A 26,995-nucleotide genomic window follows, 5' to 3' on the forward strand; every position below is an offset into this window, starting at 1 on the left:
AAACTAAATATATTTAGACTTGTATAAACATGTGGTTAAATCCTATAAGGAAGAATAACAATTACTTATGGATCAGAAGTGCACTATTTACAATGCAAGTTGACATTTTCTTCTTTTATACATAGCAGTAACAACTGCGGCTAGGGGAATAGCTAGACTATCATTCTGCATAACATATATAAATTGGTCTTCTGGGGTTAAACTTCTTAGACAAGTATGTATTGGAGTAAACAAATGAGAATAGTCATATAGTAGATCAGAGTAGTATTCACATTCTGTGAGGAAATGTTACGTGGCCCGCTCGTTAAGCCCAAGGCTCGGTATCGATTCTTCATAAGGGCGCAATGTGTGAAGTTCTGGTTTCTATGATAACGTTGGAATATTGCCACGAGAGGCATGAAACACACCTTACTCATTCATATTACATAAAGAATTTTATTTATTTACATTAAAGTTTGTTCATGAAAATATATCAATGGGGTAAGCTGTGTTGTCAAATGGACCACTGATTTGCCGCAAGCTGAAAAGATCGTCATCTATGAATAACTTGAGAATAATTGTTTCACGGAGATTTATGATGTGAGTAAGATGGTGGAAAACCACTTAGGGCACTTTTTCATTATTATCGCAACGTAACAGATTAATGTGGGAGGAAATACCGAAGTGATGCAGGCTGTATAATGTTACCATTTGCAATAATCATAATCAGTCCGAACTACCGGCTAATCCTGGTGTCTGAAGAAAGCAGCCCTGTGTAGCGTGACGCGGGTCATCACTGTGAGTGAGTGAGTGAGTGAGTGAGTGAGTTGGGCTTAAAGCCGCTTTTAACAATATTCCAGTTATATCGCGGCGTGTCAGCTTAATGGGGAGGAAAGCCCGAAGTGGTGCCGGTCTCCGACGTTTACTACTTCAGTGAAAGCCACGAGCACGGGTATGGTGCTGACAAACCTAGAAACATAATCGGGGCCAACCGGGATTCGAACCTTCAATCATAGGTTTCTTGCGTGCCCAAGGGACGCAACTCTGCACAGCGAATCGCGGCGCCTTAGACGACTGGGAACCCATGCTCGCTGTAAGAGCCGATTAACGGGATCGGGTGGACAGGCTCGCTGACTTGGTTGATGCATGTCATCGTATCCCAATTGTGTGGATCATGATGTCAATCACAGGATTGTCTGGTCTAGACTCGATTATTTACATACCGCCGTCATACAGCTGGAATTTTGCTGAGTGCAGCGTTAAACAACAAACAAACACTGGCACCCATGTCTCTGCTTGGACTTAGTCGTGTGAGGAATGTCCTGTTTGACATTCACACGCATCAGGCCCTGTTCCGAAAAGCCTTTCAGTGCTAAGACGATCGTAACTCCCACACTTCCACCTAGACTTACTAGCGTCGTAGCGCTAAGATTGCTTTGTGAACATACATCGCAACAACACACTCCTACGAACACCTGGTGTCATCATATTCTCAGCATTAATTCGAACCCTTTTGTAATTTGAATTTAAATCATTTTGTGGTACTTCCATATGCCATCTGCGCGTATGAATATTCCCACGACAATTATATTATTGAGGGAAAACAGACAAGCTGCGGCACTGGAGATGATTAATTCAAGACGCCAATACCAGGGAATAATCAGAGTCTTGATTAACTGGCGTAACAGATTCTATTGTGCTTAAATTTAATGAAGATCATATGAAAGGATTACTGAAAAAGTGAAGCCGGCAGGTGTTCTCGAAAAGGGTATAAAGCTATCTTTGGTAACACCACCATTCACACAATTTTGGTAAAAATATAAGTGTTTGATTGTCACTCAACGCCGCATCCAGCAATACACTTGCCATACGACGGTGTCCTGGTCCAGACAATCAAGTGATCAGTAACACTAGGAATTATCGAACAATAAGATGACAAGCAACGTGTATTTTTCAGTACATTCCTCTGAATGTCTCGGGGACGGTCGGGTAGCCTAGTGGTTAAAGCATTCGCTCGTCACGCCGAAGATCCGGGTTCGATTCCCGACATGGGTACAATGTGTGAAGAAGCCCATTTCTGGTGTCCCCCGTCGTGATATTGCTGGAATATTGCTAAAAGCGGCGTAAAACCATGCTCACTCACTCTGAATGTCTCAAACACATTTTCTGGAATGACTTGACCAGGCCTTTGACGGGGAAAACCCTGATTGATAAGCTTATCTGTTACTAGCATGTGTCTTTCTATGAAATATGGATATAATGTTCATGCTAGGTACATGATACCTTCTACTTGTCTGAATGTTCTATTCCTAAGTTTGACAAAGATATGGACAATAAGGAAATCCAGCAACTCACATTATGGGTATCTAAATATATCCGAGTAGAGTTAAACTGCCTTCCTTTGCAAGTGACAAGCTTTACTGGCGAAGATTAATGGAATAATATCAATATGTTATTTAACTGTGCATAATTTGAAACTTAGGCTTGGTCGCGAAGGAAACTCGACGCTTGACAGTAGCAGGCCTTTGTTTCAGCTGACTCAGTCAGGGCGTGCTCCTGCTGAGTGCGTCTATGGAATGCCAACTTTTACTGTGAGAATGATGATGACGGCTACAGTACGTGTTAGAGCGGCCTGATCCCAAAGACGACCTTGGCATACATTTCCATTACTGTGTATCTCTTGACTGACTGTACTGTACGTGAATTCCCCTCCCCTCCCCCCCCCGTCACCCCCCCCCCCCCCCCCCGTCACCCCACGCCCCCATCGTCACCCCCACCCCCCACCCCACCCCCACCCCCTCCGAAAAAATGACGGAAATTGATGGATTGCGCAATTATCTTCGTTGAAGCTGACTCGCCTTTGTAGACTTCACTATTTTCTTATGTTAGTCTACATCAGTTAGATGAGGCAGAACTTTACGTCTCTACCAACTTGTTGATGAACATCCCCGGTCACATACCGTCACCGGTCTATTACAACACTTGTATGCAGTAAGTCACAAACCATTCCCCATCCCGATATAAACACTTGTTTTCACTAAGTCACAACCCACCGACCCTGCGCTAGTATATAAACACTTGATAAAACTAAGTCACCTCTATACTAGTATATGAACACTTGAATACACTAAGTCACCTCTATACTAGTATATGAACACTTGAATATACTAAGTCGCCCCTATACTAGTAAATGAACACTTGAATACACTAAATCACTTCTATACTAGTATATGAACACGTGTATACACTAAGTCACCTCTATACTAGTATATGAACACTTGTATACACTAAGTCACTCCTATACTAGTATATGAACACTTGTATACACTAAGTCACTCCTATACTAGTATATGAACACTTGAATACACTAAGTCACCTCTATACTTGTACATGAACACTTGTATACACTAAGTCACCCCCATACTAGTATATGAACACTTCTATACACTTAGTGACAGAGTAACGCCCCTCTACTTGGACACTTGTAAATACATTGCAGCTTCATACATTGTAGCCATGTTGGGAATCGAACCCGGGTTTTCGGTGTGCCGAGCGAACGCTTTAACCACCAGGCTACGCAACCACACCCTTTCTGTATGAACATTTGTAAGTCATATCCCCTCCCCCTCCCCACTCCCCAAAATTGAACACTTTTGTACACTAAGTCATAATCCATCCACGCTCCATATATGAACTCTCATATACACCAGATCGAGCCTTCTCCGCCCTTTAGCCGAACACGTTTATAAACTAGGTCACATACCGCCCCTGCTCTAGCTGAACACGTGCATAAACTAGGTCACATACCTTCCCCTTACCAGGTGAAACAGTCACTAACTAGGTCACAAGCGGCGATGCATTGAAGACACCAGATGATTAAAAAGAGACTGGGCTGTATTTTCCAAATGTCAACCAAGGTTCTGTCCAAAATGAGCGAGTGTGAGTGAGTTTTGGCTTTACGCCGCTTTTAGCATTATTCCAGCAATATCACGGCGGGGGACACCAGTAATGGGCTTCACACATTGTACCCATGTCGGGAATCGAACCCAGGTCTTCGGCGTGACGAGCAAACGCTTTAACCTCTAGGCTACCCGACCGCCCCTTGTCCAAAATGAACAAACGTTACTGGCTTGTTCTGGTCCTGTCGTTAGTGTCGTTAGTGTCGCTCTATCTCATCCCAGACATTTTCCATGGGAGAGAAATCTGGAGAAACAGCCATCAGTGGCTCCATGGTATTGTTATGCTGTTTCAAAAGTCTGTTACAACACGAACAACGTGTTGATTATTTGTTTGTTGTTTAACGCGGCACTCAACAATATTCAAGCTCTATGACGGCGGTGTGTACATAATCGAATCTGGACAAGACAATCCAATGACTGACATTGGGAGCACTGATACGGATACGATGACATCCATCAACCAAGTCAGCGAGCCTGACCACCCAATCCCGTTAGTCGCCTCTTACGACAAGCATAGTTTGCTGAAGACGTATGGTTGCCGTTGATATTGCCCGCCATTCCGCCTGAAGAGCTACCCCGAGTTGGGCCACTTTGGCTGGTGCTTAGTGTTTCGCGTACACTCTCCGCCCGAGCAGGCAGACAGACAAACAGACAGAAAGACGATTTATTTGAGTCTTACTTCCTCCTTTCCCCTCCTGTTTCCTTCCTACAAGACGAACTAGTTCTCTCTCTCCAAGAGGTGTATTGACTGGTGGAGCGTCTTGTCTCGACTCTAAGAGGTGCTGCACCACTTCTCAACTTTGAAATATTGCTTCTTTGAGATCGTTGGCGATATAGTTCAATGCCGTACTTATCCTTAAAAGTAAATGTACAGTATATTCTTAACGTGTGGCCTCCTGTCCTAATTTGCTGTTGGGGTAATTCCAAGGCAGTAATCCACTCTATTTTAAATTCTTCAAACATTCTTATATTGAACATCCAGTAACACAGTTTGCTGCCATATCTGTTGTCCCTGGCAATCATGTGCGTCAGACCAAGTGTAGCTTTAATTTCCTGTGTATCCTTTAGGTTTCAGTACGTTATCTCCCGCATATGCTCTATTAGGGACAAGTCAGGGGACTTAGCGGGCCCGTATGGCTTCTCGCCGGAAGTAATCGGTGACAGAAAGTACATTTTCGTCAACATATCGCTGACCAGTCATTGTCCATTCACAAATAACAAAAACAGTTCATGTCTGATACCCCCACACAATGACACTGCCGCGCCCATACCGATCATGGTGAAGAGTTGTTCTCTTGGCATACCGTTCGCCGCTACGTCGCTAACAATGTTTGCCGCTATCTGTGAATCGGCAAAACCTTGATTCGTCTGTAAATACGGTGTAATGCCATTGGCGCACATCCTGTCACTGGTGTTGCCTTGTCCACCCCAATCCTTGCCGCCTTTTGGTAAGGTCTTATGGTGACACCGTTCATATGACGCCTTGCTTTGCAGACTGGCTGCATAGAGCCGAGTTTTAACTTGAAATTCACCTTCCTTTGTCTTTCTATTTATAACAGGATTAAATTTGAATCTATTGCGTAGTGCGATTAATGTAATCGGACGGTGTTGTCTAGGTGTTGTCGTTTTAGGCCTGTAACGGCCTGGGTCCCGTTCCACAGGACGATCGCTGCGCAACGACAGTCGTAAGTCTATTTTAAAGTATGGGAGTTACGGTGACCTTAGCGCTGTGGAACGGACTCCTAGTGTCATTTGCAACCCCGCCCGTTCAACGTTACTTGTCCCATAGTCAAGGAATTACACTTATTCTGCCACACATCCCTTTGAGATATTTTTAAGCGTGTGCTTAGCTCGCCTGCATAAGTGATTGTGAGTTCCCCTTCGGGCGAACACATTTTGGTTTCTGTGTGCACGTGCATCACGTGCTGTCCGTGCATGATGTGACATTTCATTGTGATTAGATGTTGCGTTCAGATGCAACGCCACGGTATTGAACATGTACACCTCAACGATATCCACATGCATATCATTAGTTCCCTTATTTTTTGTCGGTTGAATATTTTTAGTGTGCTACAAAGATAACATGTTTATTACATTCCCCTCAAATTGAGTTTGGAAATTATGCGCTATATCTAATCTCCTCCGCTCGTTGTCGGTTTAAGGCTTGTAATTATACAGCAATCCCGCGAGGGAACGTGATACAGCCACCATTCCAGTAGTCCCCAAAACAGTTTGAGTTTACGTCTATAAATTTGAAAACATTACCTTTGGGAATCATTAAAACAAAATGACGTATGTTTTTTTCTCAACATGGAAGTTCACGGATGACAGATAAGGCTAATGTTTGTGTGTACATGCGAAACAGTCAAAGGCGGATTCCACCCATCTGCTATGGAATTGGCTCGTCAGGTGGAGCATATTTAATCGTTTTGGCAACAGAAACTCAGGATTCTTAATGAGTGAGTGAGTTGGGTTTAACGCCGCAGTGAACTGTATTCAAGTTATATCACAGTTTGCCAACGTAATGAGGAAGGAAAGCCCAAAGTGATGCATGTCTCAGACGTTTACCACTTTGGTGAAACCGACGATCACGGGTATGGTGCTGACAAACCTAGAAACACAATCGGGGCGAACCCGGATTCGAACCCACAATCAAAGGTTTCTGGCGTGCCCAAGGGACGTAACTCTACACAGCGAATTGCGGCGCCTTAGACGACTGGTCATACAGTTATATATAACTAAATGCGGCATAAAACCATACGCACTCACTATAACTTTTTACCTATGACATTGCATCGTTCTAAGTACGTACTTAACAGGCAACATTGTAATGTACAATAAATTTCATGCGATGCAAAGTATGTGTAACACAAAAATGGTACGGTGTTATGATCTATCTGGTCTGATTGTGCGTTCACATTTCGCAATATGGCATTTTTCAATAGTTTTTCAGCACAATTCGAAACGGTATGTCATTATAGAGTATTTAAGTGCAATCCCTAATTGAACAACTATTAACAGCAATATTAAATATTCCTTTAGCTACCCTGTGTATCGACGAATGCCTACACTATAGTGGGAATGCATCTTGGTTGGTTGGTTGGTTGGTTGGTTGTTTAACGCCGACGCTCAGCAATATTCCAGCTATATGACGGCGGTCTGTAAATAATCGAGTCTGGGCCAGACAATCCAGTGATTAATATCATGAACATCGATCCACGCAATTGGGATCGATGACATGTATCAACCAAGTCAGCGAGCCTGACCACGACCGATCCGATCCGACCCGATCCCGTTAGTCGCCTTTTACGACAAGCATAGTTGCCTTTTACGGCAAGCATGGGTTGCTGAAGACCTATTCTACCCCGGAATCTTCACGGATTGGTTGGATAGTATTAGAGTTTCGGGCCCACATGGACGATAAAAGCCTCCACACACTTGAGAAGGTAAATCATGAAGGCAATATGACCCACCATAAGGAACCCCGTCCGAATTCGCAGAGGCATCAGCCAAATGTGTGTCAAGTTGCTCAGACCTTGCACGAGACCAATCGCAAATCACATACCCAACACAATTAGGAACAACATCATTAGCCTAATTCTTGTTGGTTCCGGGTTCCAGTTTCAAATACTATTTGATAGACAGGAGTTCACGACGATGAGCACACGCCAGGCGAGCTGAAACCGGAGTTGTTTCAAAGGCACAACGTACATTAGTTAACTTAGACTGAAATCAATCAAGTACAGAAAAGGGACATTTTGATGTGGAAATAAATACCCAACATCCTCAAACCTTGGTCGTATTGTCACACACACTTTGTTTTGGCAATTCATGTCCACTGATCTATAGCCTTGCTCTATTTGTTAGCAATAGTATGTGAAAGCCCATGTTGTAATCTGGTCAAAATAAACAAGAAATTTAAATTCGTGTACAATTGTTACGTCACCGTGAGTTTGCTCCCTACTGGATGTTTTAACGTCGAGTCATTGCAACGGATTTTGATTTACATAGATTAAACCCTTCTAAGAACACCACAGAATAATGATTGAGTGAGTTGGGTTTAACGCCGCTCTTAACAGTATTCCAGTTATATCACGGCGTGTCGGCTTAATGTGGGGGGAAATCCCGAAGTGATGCAGGTCTCAGACGTTTACCACGTCGGTGAACCCACGAGCACGGGTATGGTGCTGACAAACCTTGAACATAATCGGGGCGAACCGGTATTCGAACCCACAATCAAAGGTTTCTGGCGTGTCCAAGGGACGCAACTCTGCACAGCGGCGCCTTAGAAGACTGGCCCCCCCACTGGGCTACTGGGCTACTGATTTAGTAACAAACTTGGAATTACCAAACAGTCTTCAATCTAATTAATCATCAACTAACTGCGCGTATGTCATCTCCGCAAGGCGCGGTCGGGTAGCCTAGTGATTAAATCGTTCGCTCGTCACGTCGAAGACCCGGGTACAATGTGTGAAGCTCATTTCTGGTGTCCCCCGCCGTGATATTGCTGGAATATTGCTAAAAGCGGCGTAAAACCAAACTCACTCACTTACTCACTCATCTCTTCAAGTGGAGTTATTGTTTGTTTTTCTATATTACACAATAAAGTATCGTCTGAGAATGGATGTTTACGTCAGAGCTACAGTCCAAAAAGGCAGAAGAAATGTCAGGTTAAAATGTGGTTTCATATAATTCTTTGAGTTCTTGGATTTCGCTCAGGAAGTTATCAGAGCTACTGTTTGCAATTGTTCAGCTGGTGCATTAAACTTGTGAACGTGTGTCGCTATATTGCAAGCCTAAAGCATGTCATGGGGGTGGGGCGGTCGGGGAGCTTAGTGGTTAAAGCGTTCGCTCGTCACGCCGAAGACCCGGGTTCGATTCCCGACATGGTTACAATGTGTGAAGCCCATTTCTGGTGCTCAAAGCGGCGTAAAACCACACTCACTTACTGACACGGGGGTACATCTGATCATATGAGTGGTCTCCCTTAGCGTGACCACCTGCCGGGGAGATGCGGCAGTCTCGTTTTTGTTTCCATAGAAACGTTTATTGACCGGATACTTTCATTAAAATCAACAATACTGAATTACGAAACGTTTGTTTATCATATTATAAACAATTGCACAATTATATACATTACGTATTACACTTGAAGAAAATATATTTCCTTTTACATTAGTTTTTTGTCTAGGTGTCTTTGAAACCTGACAAGAAAATCATGACAATTTCTAGCACTACCCCTATACACAAACGAACTCGTAGGAATGTCCTTCGAAGAGAGTTATCTCCCTGGAGCCATCAGCCTGTCCTGACGGATACCTTCGGGGACCATGGCCCTACACCCGCCCTATTTCTGGCAGCGATCTGGAAAACGTATTCTGTCCTTGGCTCCACGTTCTGTAGGACGAGACCTGGGTTGCCCACCTGGAAGGTCTGGTCAGACGAGGGGCTGTCAGCAAGGTACACCGTCACCACGTACTCCCCGAGCCGGCCGTTGAGGAGGGCGCGACTAGGGGGGTCCCAGGTCAGCTGTATAGAGGTAGCGTTAGCTGACCCCTCCACGTTCTGGGGGGCGCCCATTGGTACTGAAACATTCATGTTTGTATGTACATACATAGTGTTGTATACACGAGAGGTAATGTTGGAACGGGTGACGAGTTGTGTCCCCTCCCCGTACATGGATCCGCTGATCATTGTTTCGAAGGCCATACCCGCCCTGTTTATGTTCCTTAGAATTTTAGCATCACACTAGACTAACATCTAGTCTCTGAAATGACCATAATTTACTGTAAAAACAGTTGTTAAATTATAGTTATAACATAGAATAGATTGGAACCAAGAGACTTTCTTCATGTTCCCGATACTGCAGTAACCTAGACTTGCCAAATATTATAGACTTGCATGGGCTGCATTGGATATATTTCTTTCAGGGTCTAGTTGACAGACTAGCACTAGTCCTTGTTTTCTTAACAGTGAAACCTTTTGGCATCAAACTGACACGCTTTGCTATAACTGAGAGTAAGGCTATTTGTCAGTTATGTTATATAACAGGTAAGGTCTCAGCTGAGCACCTTTTGGTCTCACTTGTGGTCTCTTTTAAGGCACCCCTGTAATGTTTCACAATAGGTCTAACCTTAAGATCTAACTTTGAGATCGCATTTGAGATCTAACCTTGAGCGCTAACATTAACTATCACCTTGGGTTCTCACCTTAAGATCCACGTTGATGATCTCTGTTCACATATCACCTTGAGGTCTCGTTTGGGAACGTCTTGAGGTCTCACTTAAGACATACCATTGAGGTATCACTTAAACTATCACCTTAAGGTCTCACCTTAAGACGATTTTGAGGTTCTCTCTTAAGATCTCACCTTGAGGTATCACATGAGGTATCACCTTGAGTTCTCACCTTAAAATCAACATTGAGGTTTTCTCTTAAGATCGAATCTTTAGGTTTTGTTTTTGGAGCACCGTGAGGTCTCACTTGAGATCTCACCTTGAGGTCTCACTTGAGATCTCACCTTGAGGTCTCACTTTAAGATCTCACTTTTCGAACACCTTAGGTCACACGCAAGGTCTCGCTTAAGGTGCTAATTGAGCGATTTTCCACAGAAATGGTTTCGACATGCCAAACGTCTCTTACGACAACCATGGGATACCGGAGCACCTGCGTATTACGGAACTGAACATAGCAAAACAACCACGTGATATTACCTCCTTCCGGAATGTCGAGCGCTGCTCTGATTGGCTCACTCATCCCAGCTTGGTTCATAGCTCTCACTTCGAACTCGTAGCGCAAGCCTCGATCTGAAAGATGTTGATGCACTCTATATATACAAGTACCTTGACTGCCATCTTTGCATCATACTCTACACAGCCGCAACCACTGTCTACAGTCGTCTGTAATAATAGAGCCACATAGTTCTTTCTCTAATACTTCGTTCAAACAGTGAAACATGTTGCAGAGATGACCCAGTGGATTGATAGCCACAACTCGCTGTGCTGAGATGCGTATTTGCTAGGATCCGCAGACGTTGGGCTTAACGTTTGATTCGCCCAACTATAATCCTTGTCTACAGTACGTGTAGGGTTCACCTGAGGGATAAACGCCAACGAGCCTCGTCGCCGAAACACGTTTTCTTAACGAGCTGAGCCAATACCAGATTACAGAACCATGTTTTCATGCACATGTTTGGTGTATGTATTAATTTTCAGAAAAATCCAAATTCTCGTCTGATGATAATAATTTCAAGAGTTCAAGTTTTGATAGAACTACGTTTCCTAGTTATTGAAATGCACACGGCACTGCAACAACCACGGAGATGACAATGAATCTGAGACCTGTGAAGATCCGAGTAGAATAGGTGTTCAACAACCCATGCTTGCCGTAAAAGGCGACTATGCTTGTCGTCAGAGACGACTAACGGGATCGGGTGCTCAGGCTCGCTGACGTGGTTGATGCATGGCATCGTATCCCAATTGCCTAGATCGATGCTCATGATGTCAATCACTGGATTGTCTGGCCCAGACTCGGTTATTTACAGACCGCCGTCATATAGGTTGAATATTGCTGAGTGCGGCGTTAAACAAAAAACAAAACAAAAAACAATGGAGGAGATGAGCACTCACACAAGGCCTTGGTCTCGAAGACAAGCTGGTTTGCCGGCAGCAGTTTCTTGTACGTGTCCCCCGCGTCAGTGGACCATGCAACCTCGTAGCCGGTGATGTCGCCGTTAGGCTTATGGGGTGACATCCAGACGAGGCGGACGCGGTAGGGGGAGCGAGACACGGGATTCACCGCTAGACGCTGGGGGCTGGACGGGACTGGTAACATAGACAGAGACTCTGGTATAGATATGTCAATCTGGAAACAGCCTACAGTGTATAGCTATGTGTTGTGTGTGAGAGGTGTTCACGCAAATTCATTACACTCAGACGTATTGCCCCGAGAAGACACATCTCTGCATGAAGATATAAAAAAACGGCACTTGACCTTATAATCAACCCATCTGTGTTGAAGCTTCTAAATTCACTGTACAAGCGAGCGAAGGACTCAGAGCAGAATATCTTATTTATGTATCTCGAAAGCGAATACAAACGGGCAGTCCGAGAGGATATTAATAATGACCGCGCTCTGTATGTTGAAGATATTTATACACAATACCGTTCCTGAGGTTGTAAAGAAATTGACCGAATCGGGTCAGAAAACTGACATCCCATTGGCTAAAGAAACCACTTCATTTAGATTGACGCGACCTGCAAAGGAGTTGACTCAGATCTTCAAGCAGATTGGTATCGTATAGGAGTGTTGTATTGTACGATACACAACGACCACGAGTCGTTTATTTCTTAGAGGAAATATCAACATTCTGTTCAGCCTCTTTAAGGGCGTTTCAAAATGTACAACGTTTAAAAATATTTACCCAATTTTTAAAAATGATGACTCCCGGAATAGAAACCGACCTCGGATATGTCGGACAATAATATTTTACGAACAGGTGGGTAATGTTTATTATACCCCGCATGGGCGGATACAGCTTTTTTGAAAAGGGGGGATGCACAATTAAGATCTTTTTATTGTCTTAGGTGGTAATTTAAACAGAAATAAAGTAATACCACCCCACCCCACCCGACTAACGGGATCGGGTGGTCAGACGCGCTGACTTGGTTGATGCATGTCATCGTATCCCAATTGCGGGGGTCGATGTGCATGATGTCAATCACTGGATTGTCTGGCCCAGACCCGATTATTTCCAGACCGCCGTCATATAGCTGGAATATTGCTGAGTGCGGCGTTAAACAACAAACAAACAAACATACTGCTTTATCACCTGTTTGATGTTATTTACCTCTACCTTGTCAATATAAGAATCAGAGTAGTATGTGTATGCAAGGTATTACTGTATATCTTTGATCATGTCTGGAGCGTTCGTTCCTGTGTATGTAGGTGTCTGCATGTGCAGGGCGAATATTTTCCTGATGTTTGTTTTGGTCTGTGTAAGTACTAGTAGAGCGTGGGGATATTTTTAAAGAGCACTGCTTGTAATATGTATGCGTGTTTCTGAGTAATATACAAGTTAAGGAAGTTAGATACCGATTTAACATACCTACGTTTCTGGACTCTCCTCTTCTGGACCCAAACCCGGACCCCGGGGCGAGACCTGTGATGACCCGCACACATGTGCCCCCTGAGGAGACGCTGCTGGTCCTGAGGGTGTTGCACTGGGGGACCAGTTCATCGCCTGGGGGGTAACCAGGACAACTTACTACCATACACCTTTGTGTAGTCGCAAACGTAGTCTTTTTGACGGTTCAAATGTAGACCAGTTTGTCAATTATGCTGTTCAGATACTCATTATGCATTATATATTAACTTATATTATACAGACTGGTTAGAATTCAGCAACCAATGCTTGTCGTAAGAGTGAGTGAGTGAGTTTATGCTTTACTTCACATCGGCATATTTCAGCCATATCTTGACGAGCTTGTCGTAAAAGGCGACTAACGGGATCTGGTGGTCAGGCTCACTGACTTGGTTGATGCATGTCATCGTATCCCAAATGATTGCCCGATACCTACCGACGAGGGGGTTGGCTCTGACGAGCGCCAACTCATCCCGGCACTGCGAGTCCATGGAGTAGCAGTCCTCCCTGCAGACAGCCCGGGGGGTGGGGACGTTGCCGATCGCTGTACAGGGGGGGAACGCTGTGTAGCACACGGTCTGTAAGGCCAGGTTGGCACACCTCTGATTCAGGCGGTTGCCTATGTATGTCACGGCAGCTGGAAGAGCCAATACAGTGTCAGTGATACATCTAGTTAACTGTCGGTATTTCAACTAGGTTATCTGGAAATAGTCGCTGACGTCGACTCATGGCGATACTTGCGTAATTATTAGAACCAGCTGGGCGGAATACTCTCCACGGAGTTCAGAATGCAATTATAATACACACTGATCAGTTTACATGGGTTATGATGACATAAGCTTTGAGCATACGTAGATATTGTCATGCGCTCTTAACATACGAGGGGTGTTCATTAAAGATTTCCCCTGACCCACTTCCGATGGTCCTAGTGGAATGAAACTTGGCATAGGTATAAGTCTTTCTCCACATTGGAACAACCAAGAGTTACACACTTCTCCCATCGTTTTATGCAACTATGGAGGCCTCGCTTCTAAAAGCCCTCATCTTGCGTCTCAAACCAGGACTTGACTTCAGAAATCAGTGTTTCATCATCTGTGAAACGTTTTCCCTTCAAAAATGACTTCAGGGTTGGAAAGGGGTGGAAGTCAGATGGTGCAAGGTCAGGAGAGTAAGGAGGATGTGGAAGGATTTCATAGCCACAGGACCGCGCTTCTGTCTGGGCAACATAAGAGTTGTGTACTGGAGCATTGTCTTGCAGGAGACGGACACCCTTGCTCAGCATGCCACGCCTCTTAAGCTTGATAGCGTCCCGCAATTTCCACTGCAGTGAAGCATATTAAGCTCCTGTAATTGTGGTACCCTTTGCCAAGAAATCCATCATCACTACTCCGTGCTGGTCCCAAAACACCGTGAGCATGACCTTGCCTGCAGAGGGTTGGACACGTGCCTTCTTTTGTGGGTGGTGACTCCACATGCTTCCATTGCATCGACTGAAGTTTAGTCTCAGGATCATAGTGATGGACCCATGTTTCATCCTGTGTGATAAGTCTGTCAAAAACGTTTGCCTGTTTTTTTGTGGCACATGTCCAAAAGATCCTTTGAGCAATTGACTCGTTCCTGCTTTTGGAAAGGTGTGAGCAACCTGGGAATCCATCGTGCAGACACCTTATGCATGTTCAAATTGTCATGGATGATTTTTTCCACAGACCCTACACTGATCTTGACATCTTGTGCTATCTGGCGAACAGTTATACGTAGGTCTGCCAAAATGGCGGTCTCCACTTGATGGATAGTGTCCTCATCAATGGCTGAATGGGGGCGACCAGGAATGGCAGCTGTTTCCACAGATGTCCGACCCCACTTGAACTGGCGATGCCAGTGTTTAACAACGTCATATGATGGGGCATCTTCCCCATAAATTGCTTTCATTTCATCGAAAGTTTCTTTTGGTGTGCGACCTTTCAAATATAAAAACCTAATCACTGCTCGGTATTCTACTGGCTCCATTGTCACACCCTACTCGATCATAAAACCTGTAAAAGTGGTAAGATTAATAGTTCGGTGCTGCAAATTCAGACATAACCCATAGATACATGTATCATTACACATGTGAAATTTCAACCAAATATGATAACCCCAAGTGGTTTAGGGGAAATCTAATGAAAACCCCTCGTATGTAGATATTGTCATGCGCTTTGAATATACGTAGATATTGTCTTGCGCTTTAAACATACGTAGATATTGTCATGCGCTTTGAACATACGTTACTCCGTTGGGAATTAGATCCCCCAGCAGCCTATGTTTGACCAGCGGTCAGACTCGGTGATTTGGCTAAATGCGTGTCATCGTACCCAATAACGAGGATCTTTGCTCCTAATATCCATCACGGGTTTGTATGGTCCCGACATATAGCTGGAATATGGCGGCATTTAACAACAAACAAACAAACATTCGAAGTGTGGAGTCGTGTTTTAAATGAATTGACGTTTATTCTTGGGATGTTTATTATACTACTCAAAGACCACTGGTAAAGAATAACATAGATTTTAAAACACAAACCGTATATCCTCTACGAGACGCCCGGCATCAACACTTTCATGACCCGGCATTTTTTTCTTCAAAATAATAATATATATGTTTCCAGATGGGGATAGATTATTTCTTGTATTGACTAGACCAAGCCAGTGTTTGAGATCAGACCACCGCTCGTCCAGTTTTATCCGACAAAACGTCTGTCAGACTGCAATCTCATTCAAATCAGACCTCAGTTCTCGCTACCGCTAAACAAAGACCTGAGGACATCCCATTAGCGGTCACGTCAGAACGACATTTCATCCGACCAATCAGAGCATCGCTTACCAGATTATGATAGTGACAGTCGGAATGTGATTTCTAATCAAGCAGCCTCGAAACATTTAACTCCGAACGATAGTTACGGGTTTAACGACTGAATCCACACAATCTAGTCCATCTATCAGCCATTCCAGGATGTTCTTTTGTTGAGGTTTCAAATTTGTAATCGAGAATTTGTCAAAATATGTTTCGAAACGTAGTCGCCAGTTAGAAATTAGTGCCGTAAAGCACGAGAAAGCTGCCTTCTGATTGATCATTCCATTGGTTGGTCAAAGTTTGCGCAAGGTCGGTCTGACGTGACCCTAATGGGATATCTTCAGATCTTTGTTTAGCGGTAGCGAGAACTAAGATCTGATTTTAATGAGATTGGTCAGACTGCTATGCTCACTAAAAATGCAAGTCTTTATTTCAGTGTAATGACCTATGCTATAACGGCTACCGACGTTAACTCTTACCTATGACCCTGTCTTCCTTCTGGGACTGCTCGAACCGGGATGTAACGAAGACGCTCTTATTGCGCAGGTACCGGGAGCAGATGGTGCCCAGATAGATCTGACAGAAGCCAGTGGATGGCGGTTGCTCTCTGAAAGAACACGGACAGGGGACATGACTCTATTGTGTGCGGGTTCACTCGAATCGGCTCGGCTCGGTTCGGTAACATCGACCCAAACTTGGAGCAGTCAGTATTGAAACGTGTTTCGTGAGACTTAGTTGTGAGATTAATATTGAGATTTAAATAGTTTCCATTTGAATTTGTTCTCAAACTCAAAGTAAATACTTAATTTAGTAATGTACTAATCGGGACACGTGTAATGATTGAAACACGTGCATAGAATGTCTTAACATTCATCCAAAGACCTTTGACATCGGTATCAACGTAGGGAATATGAATTACCTTTCCTCTGTTCTACCACGAACTACATCTGGAAATAGATGATATAACATATATCAAGAAATGCGACAAAGACATGTGCGTGTGATTACCAAAATCATGACGTTTTAATGAATACGTCTTTATTGTTTGTAAGAACGTTGCAGGGCTACTTCAAGTGAATACTGAGTAAACGTTTTGTTTGTTTGTTTGTTGTTTAACGCGGCACCAAGCAATATTCCAGCTATGTGACGGCGGTCTGTAATTAATCGACTCTGGACCAGATAATCCAGTGACTGACATCATGAGCATCGATGTAGGCAATTGGGATACGATGATATGCATCAACCAAGTCAGCGAGTCTGACCACCCGATCCCGTTAGCCGCTTCTTTCGACACCCTATATATATCGAACCCCGTTATCCCGAACCTAGCGGAACCGTGTTGTAACTTAGAGATTCCGGATATTCGAGATAACGATGCATGAACACTTATATAGTAAGGCGGTCTGGGCCGGAGAACAGGTTCGAGTTATCGGTGCATTCGAGATATCGGTACATTCGAGATAACGAATGAGGTTCGATTGTAGATAAATATACAAACTTAATACCTCACTCAGTATTCACCTGATAAAGGGGCACGAAGCAGCCCTGAAACGTCAATAAACAATAAAGAAGTTATTATTCATAAATGTGACTCGTCTTTATGTTCTTCCACCTTCTAAATGCCTACAAAGACAAGTGTTTACCAGTGTTTACCAGTGTTTACCAGTGTTTACCAGTGCAAGAGATACCAGTTGGAAGACGTCTTCAAGTTATTAATTATTGCAATGTCAGAATAGGAGCATTGTAGAAACAAACTGAATATATTAAAATAAAACTGTGTCTTTTTTAGTCTAAAACTCACTCTCTGTTGTCTCGGTTGTCATAGCCTCGCTCTGAGATCCTTCCCCAGCAGGACCAAATCCAGACACCCGGATGCGGTACTTCCGGTTCCTTTCTAATCCATTTATTGTCAACTGTTGTCCTGCTGGAAGTGCGTTAGTCTCGAATTTAAACTCCGATTTCCACTTCCCTTTATTCATCACTTCGACATACAGATAGTACCCGTGTATGTTGCCGGCGTTAGGCCCAGTGTCTGCGCGGGAAGGCCGCCACTTGACTGAAACGGAAGTGACGTTGATGGCGCTGACTTCATCCATTACAGGAGGACTTGGCAGAGTAACAGATCCGGATCTTTTCGGATTGACCTGACCCATGTTCTCGTCGATCCTCGGGGTCTCCACGACCAGCTGGTCACTCTTTAACCCTTCTCCATTCTCAGAATAGGCGCTGACAGTAACGCGGTACCTTGACTTTGGTTTTAGAGAACTTATTATAAACAGTTGACCCTCTGGGGGAATATTGGTTTGGTACCTGGATTCCGGGATCCAAGTGGAGCCTGCCATCCGCTCAATGTACACGTAATACCCCTTGATCTCCCCTTCAGGCATTTCTTCATCTGGTGGCCACCATGTGACGAGGATGGACGTGGCGTTCATAGCAGTCACCTCTTCAAGGTACGGGGCTCGGGGGAGGAAGTCAGGAATGGGCGTGGTCACTACCTCCCCTGTAGTGGACCCTGTCATGGGTTCACTCTTTGGTCCCTCCCCGTCGCTGTTGTACCAAGCCACCTCCACGCTGTACTTCGTTCCCGGGGACAGCTGTCCCATGGCGATCTCGTGGTTGGTGCCGGGTCTGACGTCCATGATGTAGCGCACAGTAGAGTCCCAGGGACCAGCTTTGACCTTCTCAATGTACACGAAGTAGCCTTTAGGGTCCACATTCCCGGCGAAGGGCGAAGGTCTCCATCGGATGAAAAGGGATGTTTGATTGACGCCGGCAACTTCTTCCATAATAGGGGCCTGAGAATCTGAAAACGGTCTTTACATAATTCTTCAGAACCATTTTATATAAACAGCAACAACAATCAATCATCATCATCATCATCACCATCATAGTTTGCTTATGAACAGCACAGCACCATTCGCAATGTACACTCGAAGCGCTGCATTATTACCTGGATCAATGGACCACTCCACTCGATTTTTCATTCTCAGCTCCCTGGGAAGGATACAACCCTAAATGAGCCTAACTGGTCAATATTGTAGATATCAATTGTTTGGGGTTTTTTTTGTCATGTCATATTCACACATCAAAGATTCCAAGTGAAAATTTCGGGGATGACATTGGCTATGCTAGTGGTAAAGTCAAAACGAGAATAACTATCAGGTAATTACAATGTTTGCCTGGCCCATTGTGTGTCATACCCATCTGTCGGGGACGGTGGGGTAGCCTAGTGGTTAAAGCGTCCGCTCGTCACGCCGAAGGCCCTGGATCGACTCCCACATGGGCAAAACGTGTGAAACCCATTTCTGGTGTCACCCGCCATGATATTGCTGGAATTTTGCTAAAGGTTGCGTAAAACCAAACTCATTCACTCACCCAACTGTCGTCGTGACAATCCATAATTGGCACCAGTGGTTCTCCTGTGGTTGATTAGTGACAGGCAGTCGAGATAGGACTGAAATATTTTTTAACCGGCGTAGGGGCGGTCGGGTAGCCTAGTGGTTAAGGCGTTCGCTCGTCACGCCGAAGACCTGGGTTCGAATCTCGACATGGGTACAATGTGTGAAGCCCATTTAATGTGTCCCCCGCCGTGATATTGCTGGAATATTGCTAAAAGCGGCATAAAACCATACTCACTCACTCACTTAATCACTAAACCGGCGTTAAACAAGACTCACTCACCTCTGGAGTTGGTGGACACAAACAGTGGGTCAGAGCTGGGTCCATCCCCCTGATCCGTGATGCCGGACACCCTGACACTGTACCTGGTGTCCGCCGTCAGCCCCTCCACCACCGCCTGACGGTCGTCACGATCCACACTCACTCGTCGACTCTCGCGACGTCGCTGGTTGTCGACGGACACTACGTACCCCTGAATCAACTGCAGCTGCGGAGATTCAGAAGGAGGGGTTTCCCACGTGACCATGATCGCGGTCGAGTTCAAGGGAGATAAGTCTGTTATAGTTGGAGCCTCCAAAACTACGAGAAAAAATATCAATGAAATGTTAGATATACATATAAGATGTTACCGGAAGATGCCGACGGAATCTTGTGTTTTATAATAGTCTCGCGGAACAGTGATAGGACCCTCGTCAGTTTTGGTTATTTTAATTGTCTCTGACGCTTCCAAATGTTTTATTTGTTTATTTGTTGTTTACCGCCGCACACGGTGTTAAAGTGTTGTTTAACGCCACACTCAGCAATATTTCAGCTGTATGACGGCGGTCTGTAAGTAATCGAGTCTGGACCAGACAATCCAGTGATTAACATCATGATCATTGATCCACGCAATTGGGATACGATGACATGCATCAACCAAGTCAGCGAGCCTGACCACCCGATCCCGTTAGTCGCCTCGTACGACAAACATAGTCGCCTTTTACGACAAGCATGGGTTGCTGATGCTTCCACAGCTTCCACATGGTTGCTACACTTGGTTTCAGACATGTAGATAAAACAGATAATGTAAGCACACAGCTGTACCGCCAATTAAACAGTAAGCACACAGTGTCCATTGAGAATAGTGAGATTAGTTCTTATCAAGAAAGAAATACAAATACTCATGTGTATCGGCACTGGATACATTGTTCAACTCTTCAACATTAATTTCAAGCAACACTCGAATATATATTTAAACCTCCTATTTTACAGGGACCGCCTCCGTGGTCTAGTGGTAGAGCGTCCGCCCGGAGAGCGAAAGGTCCGGGGTTCGATTCCCGGCCGCGTCATACCAAAAGACGTTAAAAGATGGTACTTGTTGTTACCCTGTCTGGCTAAAACAAGGACTGGTCGGCTCGGAGTCAGTTTACTGTGTCTGAGTGGGGTTTTCATGTTAAACTGCGGCATGGTATCTCAGTGAGCTAGCACTATAAATCGGCATCAGTCCGGACTAGCACTAGCAGCAACACAAACACACACGCGTACATGCACGTCGCTATATAAGTGCAATAATCTTGGACGCGACGTTAAACCCCATTTCACCTCACCACCTTGAAACAGGTACAAGCCTGCACTGAGACAACAGGTTGCAACTGTCTACATCTCAATGAATACTATCGAATAACTAAGGAAATATGATGATGATTACCGAAGCTGGGGAGTCTGATACTCATGGGTTCGGTCTGTGGTCCCACGCCATACTTGGTCCTACGGGCGATCCTGACGACATACCCGCCCCCTGGTAGGAGGCCGCTAAGGACGTAAGAGTTAGCTGCCCCTGTGATGCGGATCTGCTCCTGGTAATCATTGCCGTCGTCGATGGACAACTCGTACCCCTCCGTCGGCTCCACGCTCACCGGGTTCTTCCAGTAGATCTTGACGCTGGACGGGCTGAGTATCTCCCCCTCTAGGTTGCTGACACGGAGCTGGATCTCTGCAACGACCAACATTGATCTTGATGGAGCCACAGTCGCGAAATTGTTCACAACATTACGATAAATTTAAATGATTGTTGTGCAAAACATTTTTGCGTTACACCGAGCACTTTTCAGCTTTATCATTGCGACATTTAGATGAGTTTCGAGTGGATGTCAGTTGATCCAGGGACGTCAGCAGCTTCTGGGCCCACTTGCACAAAGCGCTAGACCTTAGCACTAAGATGATCGCAACTCCCATACCTTAACATAGGCTTACGATAGTCTTAGCGCTGAGACCGCTTGGTGCAAGCGGGTCCTGGTCAACACCTAAGAATATGCTCTTAAAAAAGAACATACGTCCGAGGGCTTTTGAGTTGGGTGTGTCTGGATAAGATGCGCTACATATACATCTATATGTTTATTTATTAAATCTATTGATAGAAAATCGATTCAGTTTACATATCAAGGATCATAATCAAGTAGAATGCGGCATCTTTGATCAGTGTATCCTGGATGTTATATGATACTGATCTTGTGACTGTCAATCCTAAAGAAGAGCTGGATAGCTTGGTGTCCGGCAAAGGGCTCGTACGAAACACACTCTGTAGTGTAATATTTCAAGAGATGGGAGTGATTAAAATCCCACCGAAATTAGATCTTCGCGATCTGAAGACATCACATTACAGAACGACCTTTCCGAACTTTGACTGACCACAAACAAAAAGTTGACATAGTCAACCAACAAGCAGCTTTCTCGAGCTTTATGACACTGGTTTAAAACACGAAACTTCCGTTCCAGACTACGCTTTGAAAATATATCATTCACACTGAACAAAAGAAACTTAGGTTTGTCTAATAGATGGCCAAGATCGTATGGGAGTACTTCCAACGGACTGTGAGAGGTCTCTTCCGTTTCAAATGTTATCCCATTGAAGCGAGAGATAAAAGATGATTTTGACGGAATCAATTTACAGCTGATTTTTTCTGAAGATCCCATGTTAACCTTTTCAAATTTGCATAATTAGAAAACATATTCTGACCGTCACTTTTCCGATCTGGTAAACTATGTTCTAATTGTTCAAATCAAAGGTCGTTCTGACCTAACGCGTAATTGGAGGTCCTCAGGCTATTGTTTATCGGTACCGAGAACTAAGACCTGATTTCATTGAGATTAATTGTCTTCCCACCATCAGCTGAAGAATCTTTGATAAACAATTCGATGTCGTTGGATTCAACTCTCTGGCCGTCGTTGTAGGTTGCCTGTATTCTGAAGGTGTACGTAGCGAACTGGCTCAGGCCCCGGATGAGAGCTGATGTCTGGTCACGTGGTACAGACATGTTGTTCCAGTACTGGATAGGAGCGGAAGGGTTGATGGTGTAGAGGACACGGTATTCCTTGAACAGAGGAGAGTTAGTGAGTGAATTGGTTGTTACGCCCACAGTTGGAGTGAGTGTGTTGGGTTAAACGCCGCTTTTAACAGTATTCCAGTTATATCACGGCGTGTCAGCTTAATGTGGGAGGAAATCCCGAGGTGATGCAGATCTCAGACGTTTACCACTTCGGTGAAACTCACGAGCACCGGTATGGGGCTGACAAACCTAGAGTGAGTGAGTGAGTTGGGTTTAACGCTGCTTTTAACAGTATTCCAGTTATATCACGGCGTGTCAGCTTAATGTGGGAGGAAAGCCCGAAGTGATGCAGGTCTCAGACGTTTACCACTTCGGTGAAACCCACGAGCACGGGTATGGTGCTGACAAACCTAGAAACATAATTGGGGAGAACCGAGATTCGAACCCACAATCATAGGTTTCTGGCGTGGCCAAGGGACGCAACTCTGCACAGCGAATCGCGGCGCCTTAGACTACTGGGCCTCCCGTGCCCCCACAGTTGGCCGTTTACCAATAGTGAGACGTTACACAAACAGTCAGGTTCCAACTTACCTGTAGAGATTCAACATCATCGATTTCGACAGGTACCAACCTACCTGTGGAGTGCTGGGGTAGCCAAGTGGTTAAAATGCTCGCTCGCCGCTAACCGGGTTCGATTCCCCACATGGGTACAATGTGTGAAGCCCATTTCAGGTGTCTCCAGTCGTAATATTGCTGGAATATTGCTAAAAGTGGCGTAATACAATACTCACTCCTCCAATATACCATGGCATATTCCAGCTTACCTGTAGCGCTTCGGTATCATCTACTACCGCCGGTTCCGTCCAGCTTATCAGACCCCCATCGCGCATCACCAGCCTCGCTTTCACATTATGTGGAGCGGCACGTGAAACTGGAAACGGGAATTTGAAAAGCTACAAAAATTATGTCTGTATTCCTGCATACTGATGTACAATAGTCTAGGAAGCACGGGTGGCCAAGTAGTCTAAGGCGCCATGATTTGCTGTCCAGAGTTGCGTCCCTTGGGCACGCCAGAAACCTATGATTGTGGGTTCGAATCCCGTCCGCCCCAATTATGTTTCTAGGTTTGTCAGCACCATACCCGTGCTCATGGGTTTCACCGAAGTGGTAAACGTCTGAGACCTGCATCACTTCGGGCTTTCCTCCCACATTAAGCTGACACCCCGTGATATAACTGGAATACTGTTAAAAGCGGCGTTAAACACAACTCACTCACTCCCTCACTACAATAGTCTCAAAATAAACGAGTCATGAGTATTCATATTACCCGCACATTTATCATGATATGGTAATATTGCATAAGTTAGTTTTCTGTCTGGTCTTGTCATGACACAAAGCATTATATTTTTCAATCTCGACTTAAAAACTCTCGAAAAATCCTTACCCTTCTTCCGAGTGTAGAACTTCTCACTTGGTTCCCCCTCGGGCCCTGCTCCCTGCGAGTTTTTAGCGGTCAGTCTGACCTGGTAGCACGTGCCGGGCTTGAGGCCACTGACCACTACCTCTTGAACACCGCCACTAACTATGACGTCATGAGCCGTGTTCTCGTGCCAGTCCTTCTTGCACTTCCTGGAACAAGGTCAGTAATAACGTGTAACAGCGTGTAGCCTTCGGGAACGTATCAGGGTGATGTTGTACATAACAACCTTAGCGCTATACGCCTGTTGGTAGTCTATGTTAAAGTATTTGAGTTACGATCGTCTTAGTGCTATACGACTGTAGTAAGTCTATGTTAAAGTGTGGGAGTTACGATCGTCTTAGTGCTATACGAATGTCGTATGTCTATGTTAAAGAATAGGAGTTACGATCGCCTTTGCGCTATACGACTGTCGTAAGTCTGTGTTAAAGCATGGGAATTACGATCACCTTAGTGCTATACGACTGTCGTAAGTCTGTGTTAAAGTATGGGAGTTACGATCGCCTTTGCGCTATACGACTGTTGTAAGTCTGTGTTAAAGTATGGGAGTTACGATCGACCTAGTGCTATATGACTGTTGTAAGTCTATGTTAAAGTATGGGAGTTACGATCGACCTAGCGCTATACGACTGTTGTAAGTCTATGTTAAAGTATGGGAGTTACGATCGACCTAGCGCTATACGACTGTCGTAAGTCTATGTTAAAGTATGGGAGTTACGATCGACCTAGCGCTATACGACTGTTGTAAGTCTATGTTAAAGTATGGGAGTTACGATCGACCTAGCGCTATACGACTGTCGTAAGTCTGTGTTAAAGTATGGGAGTTACGATCACCTTAGTGCTATACGACTGTCCTAAGTCTATGTTAAAGTATGGGATTTACGATCACCTTAGTGCTATACGACTGTCGTAAGTCTGTGTTAAAGTATGGGAGTTACGATCGTCTTCGCGCTATACGACTGTCGTAAGTCTGTGTTAAAGTATGGGAGTTACCATCACCCTAGCGCTATACTACTGTCGTAAGTCAGTGTTAAAGTATGGGAGTTACGATCGTCTTCGCGCTATACGACTGTCGTAAGTCTGTGTTAAAGTATGGGAGTTACGATCGTCTTCGCGCTATACGACTGTCGTAAGTCTATGTTAAAGTATGGGAGTTACGATCGTCTTCGCGCTATACGACAGTCGTAAGTCTGTGTTAAAGTATGGGAGTTACCATCATCCTAGCGCTATACTACTGTCGTAAGTCTGTGTTAAAGTATGGTAGTTACGATCGTCTTCGCGCTATACGACTGTCGTAAGTCTATGTTAAAGTATGGGAGTTAACATCACCCTAGCGCTATACTACTGTCGTAAGTCTGTGTTAAAGTATGGGAGTTACGATCTTCTTAGCGCTGAAATCGCTGAAAACAGCACCAAGGAAAACGACCTGTAGTTGTATAGATGTGGGCATCTGTTCTATCTGTACCTGATCAGTGTGTGTATGTCAGTGTGGAACTATCGAGTATATCCCTTCAGTATCTCAGGTAGTAGTTAAAGAACTTATCCCTTCAGTATCCCAGTGCTCAAAATATTTTAGCATATGCATGTGGCTGTTTAGTATATCAGTAGTATTTCAGCGTGTAGCTATAGAATATATATCACTAGTGTATCAACATGTAGCTGCAGAGTATATCATTAGTATATCAGCATGTAACTATGGATTATATCATTAGTATCAGCAAGTAGCTATGGAATATATCATTAGTATATCAGCATGTAGCTATGAAATATATCATTAGTATATCAGCAAGTAGCTATGGAATATATCATTAGTATCAGCAAGTAGCTATGGAATATATCATTAGTATATCAGCATGTAGCTATGGTATATATCATTAGTATATCAGCATGTAGCTATGGTATATATCATTAGTATATCAGCATGTAGCTATTGTATATATCATTAGTATATCAGCATGTAGCTATTGTATATATCATTAGTATATCAGCATGTAGCTATGGAATATATCATTAGTATATCAGCATGTAGCTATGAAATATATCATTAGTATATCAGCATGTAGCTATGGAATATATCATTAGTATATCAGCATGTAGCTATGGAATATATCATTAGTATATCAGCATGTAGCTATGGAATATATCATTAGTATATCAGCATGTAGCTATGGTATATATCATTAGTATATCAGCATGTAGCTATGAAATATATCATTAGTATATCAGCATGTAGCTATGGAATATATCATTAGTATATCAGCATGTAGCTATGGAATATATCATTAGTATATCAGCATGTAGCTATGGAATATATCATTAGTATATCAGCATATAGCTATGGAATATATCATTAGTATATCAGCAAGAAGCTATAGAAAATACCATTAGTATATCAGCATGTACATGTAGAAATAGAGTTTATAGTGTATCAGCATGCAGCTATGTATGACACAGTACCTGACGTGGATGATGAAAACGGTAATGGGGGAGATGCCCTCTTTGTTTGCGTTCGCCCAGCTCACCGTCGCTGTATCTTGACCGACGTTGGTCACGTTGGGCTGCCCCGGCGCCGCAGGCACCGCTAGTAAAACAAACATAAGAAAAGTACAGGTCATCAATGTGAGGATTGTGAGCAGGAAATATCACCCTGTGCATAAAATTGACTTGTCTGACATTGACAGGTCGGATTCTATCCAAAAAGTAGGAGAGATATGACAATCGGTATTGGGAGAAAGGTGCACATTATCGACGTGAGAGTTGTGAGAATATGCAGGAAATACGATACTTTACCTCCACGTTCATAAAATGGAGGTCGGAGTCTATTCAGGGAGTCATCATCAATAAAATACGGGTAAATATGTTTAAAGCTTGTACATGTGATCAACATCTTTAAAAAGGCTGT

The 26,995-nt window shown here is 44.1% G+C and overlaps 1 protein-coding gene across 1 annotated transcript in view; it reads right to left on the bottom strand.

The window, feature by feature from the left end:
* Window positions 1-9,065: 9,065 nt before the first annotated feature.
* LOC139479102 (hemicentin-1-like) overlaps window positions 9,066-26,995 on the bottom strand; it is a 53,488-nt gene continuing 35,558 nt past the window's right edge. Inside the window, exons 25-38 of the mRNA XM_071261868.1 lie at window positions 26,551-26,674; window positions 24,061-24,245; window positions 23,441-23,547; window positions 22,454-22,661; window positions 20,999-21,283; window positions 19,594-19,890; window positions 17,711-18,715; window positions 16,829-16,856; window positions 16,389-16,516; window positions 13,517-13,717; window positions 13,045-13,179; window positions 11,567-11,761; window positions 10,652-10,744; window positions 9,066-9,523 (exon numbers count right to left, since the gene is read on the bottom strand). Coding sequence (XP_071117969.1) covers window positions 9,237-9,523; window positions 10,652-10,744; window positions 11,567-11,761; window positions 13,045-13,179; window positions 13,517-13,717; window positions 16,389-16,516; window positions 16,829-16,856; window positions 17,711-18,715; window positions 19,594-19,890; window positions 20,999-21,283; window positions 22,454-22,661; window positions 23,441-23,547; window positions 24,061-24,245; window positions 26,551-26,674 — 3,278 coding nt within the window. The 3' untranslated portion in view covers window positions 9,066-9,236. The remainder of the gene's footprint in view (window positions 9,524-10,651; window positions 10,745-11,566; window positions 11,762-13,044; window positions 13,180-13,516; window positions 13,718-16,388; window positions 16,517-16,828; window positions 16,857-17,710; window positions 18,716-19,593; window positions 19,891-20,998; window positions 21,284-22,453; window positions 22,662-23,440; window positions 23,548-24,060; window positions 24,246-26,550; window positions 26,675-26,995) is intronic.

Source organism: Haliotis cracherodii, unplaced genomic scaffold (assembly GCF_022045235.1).
Source record: "Haliotis cracherodii isolate W230 unplaced genomic scaffold, xgHalCrac1.p SCAF_4, whole genome shotgun sequence".
NCBI lineage: Eukaryota > Metazoa > Mollusca > Gastropoda > Lepetellida > Haliotidae > Haliotis > Haliotis cracherodii.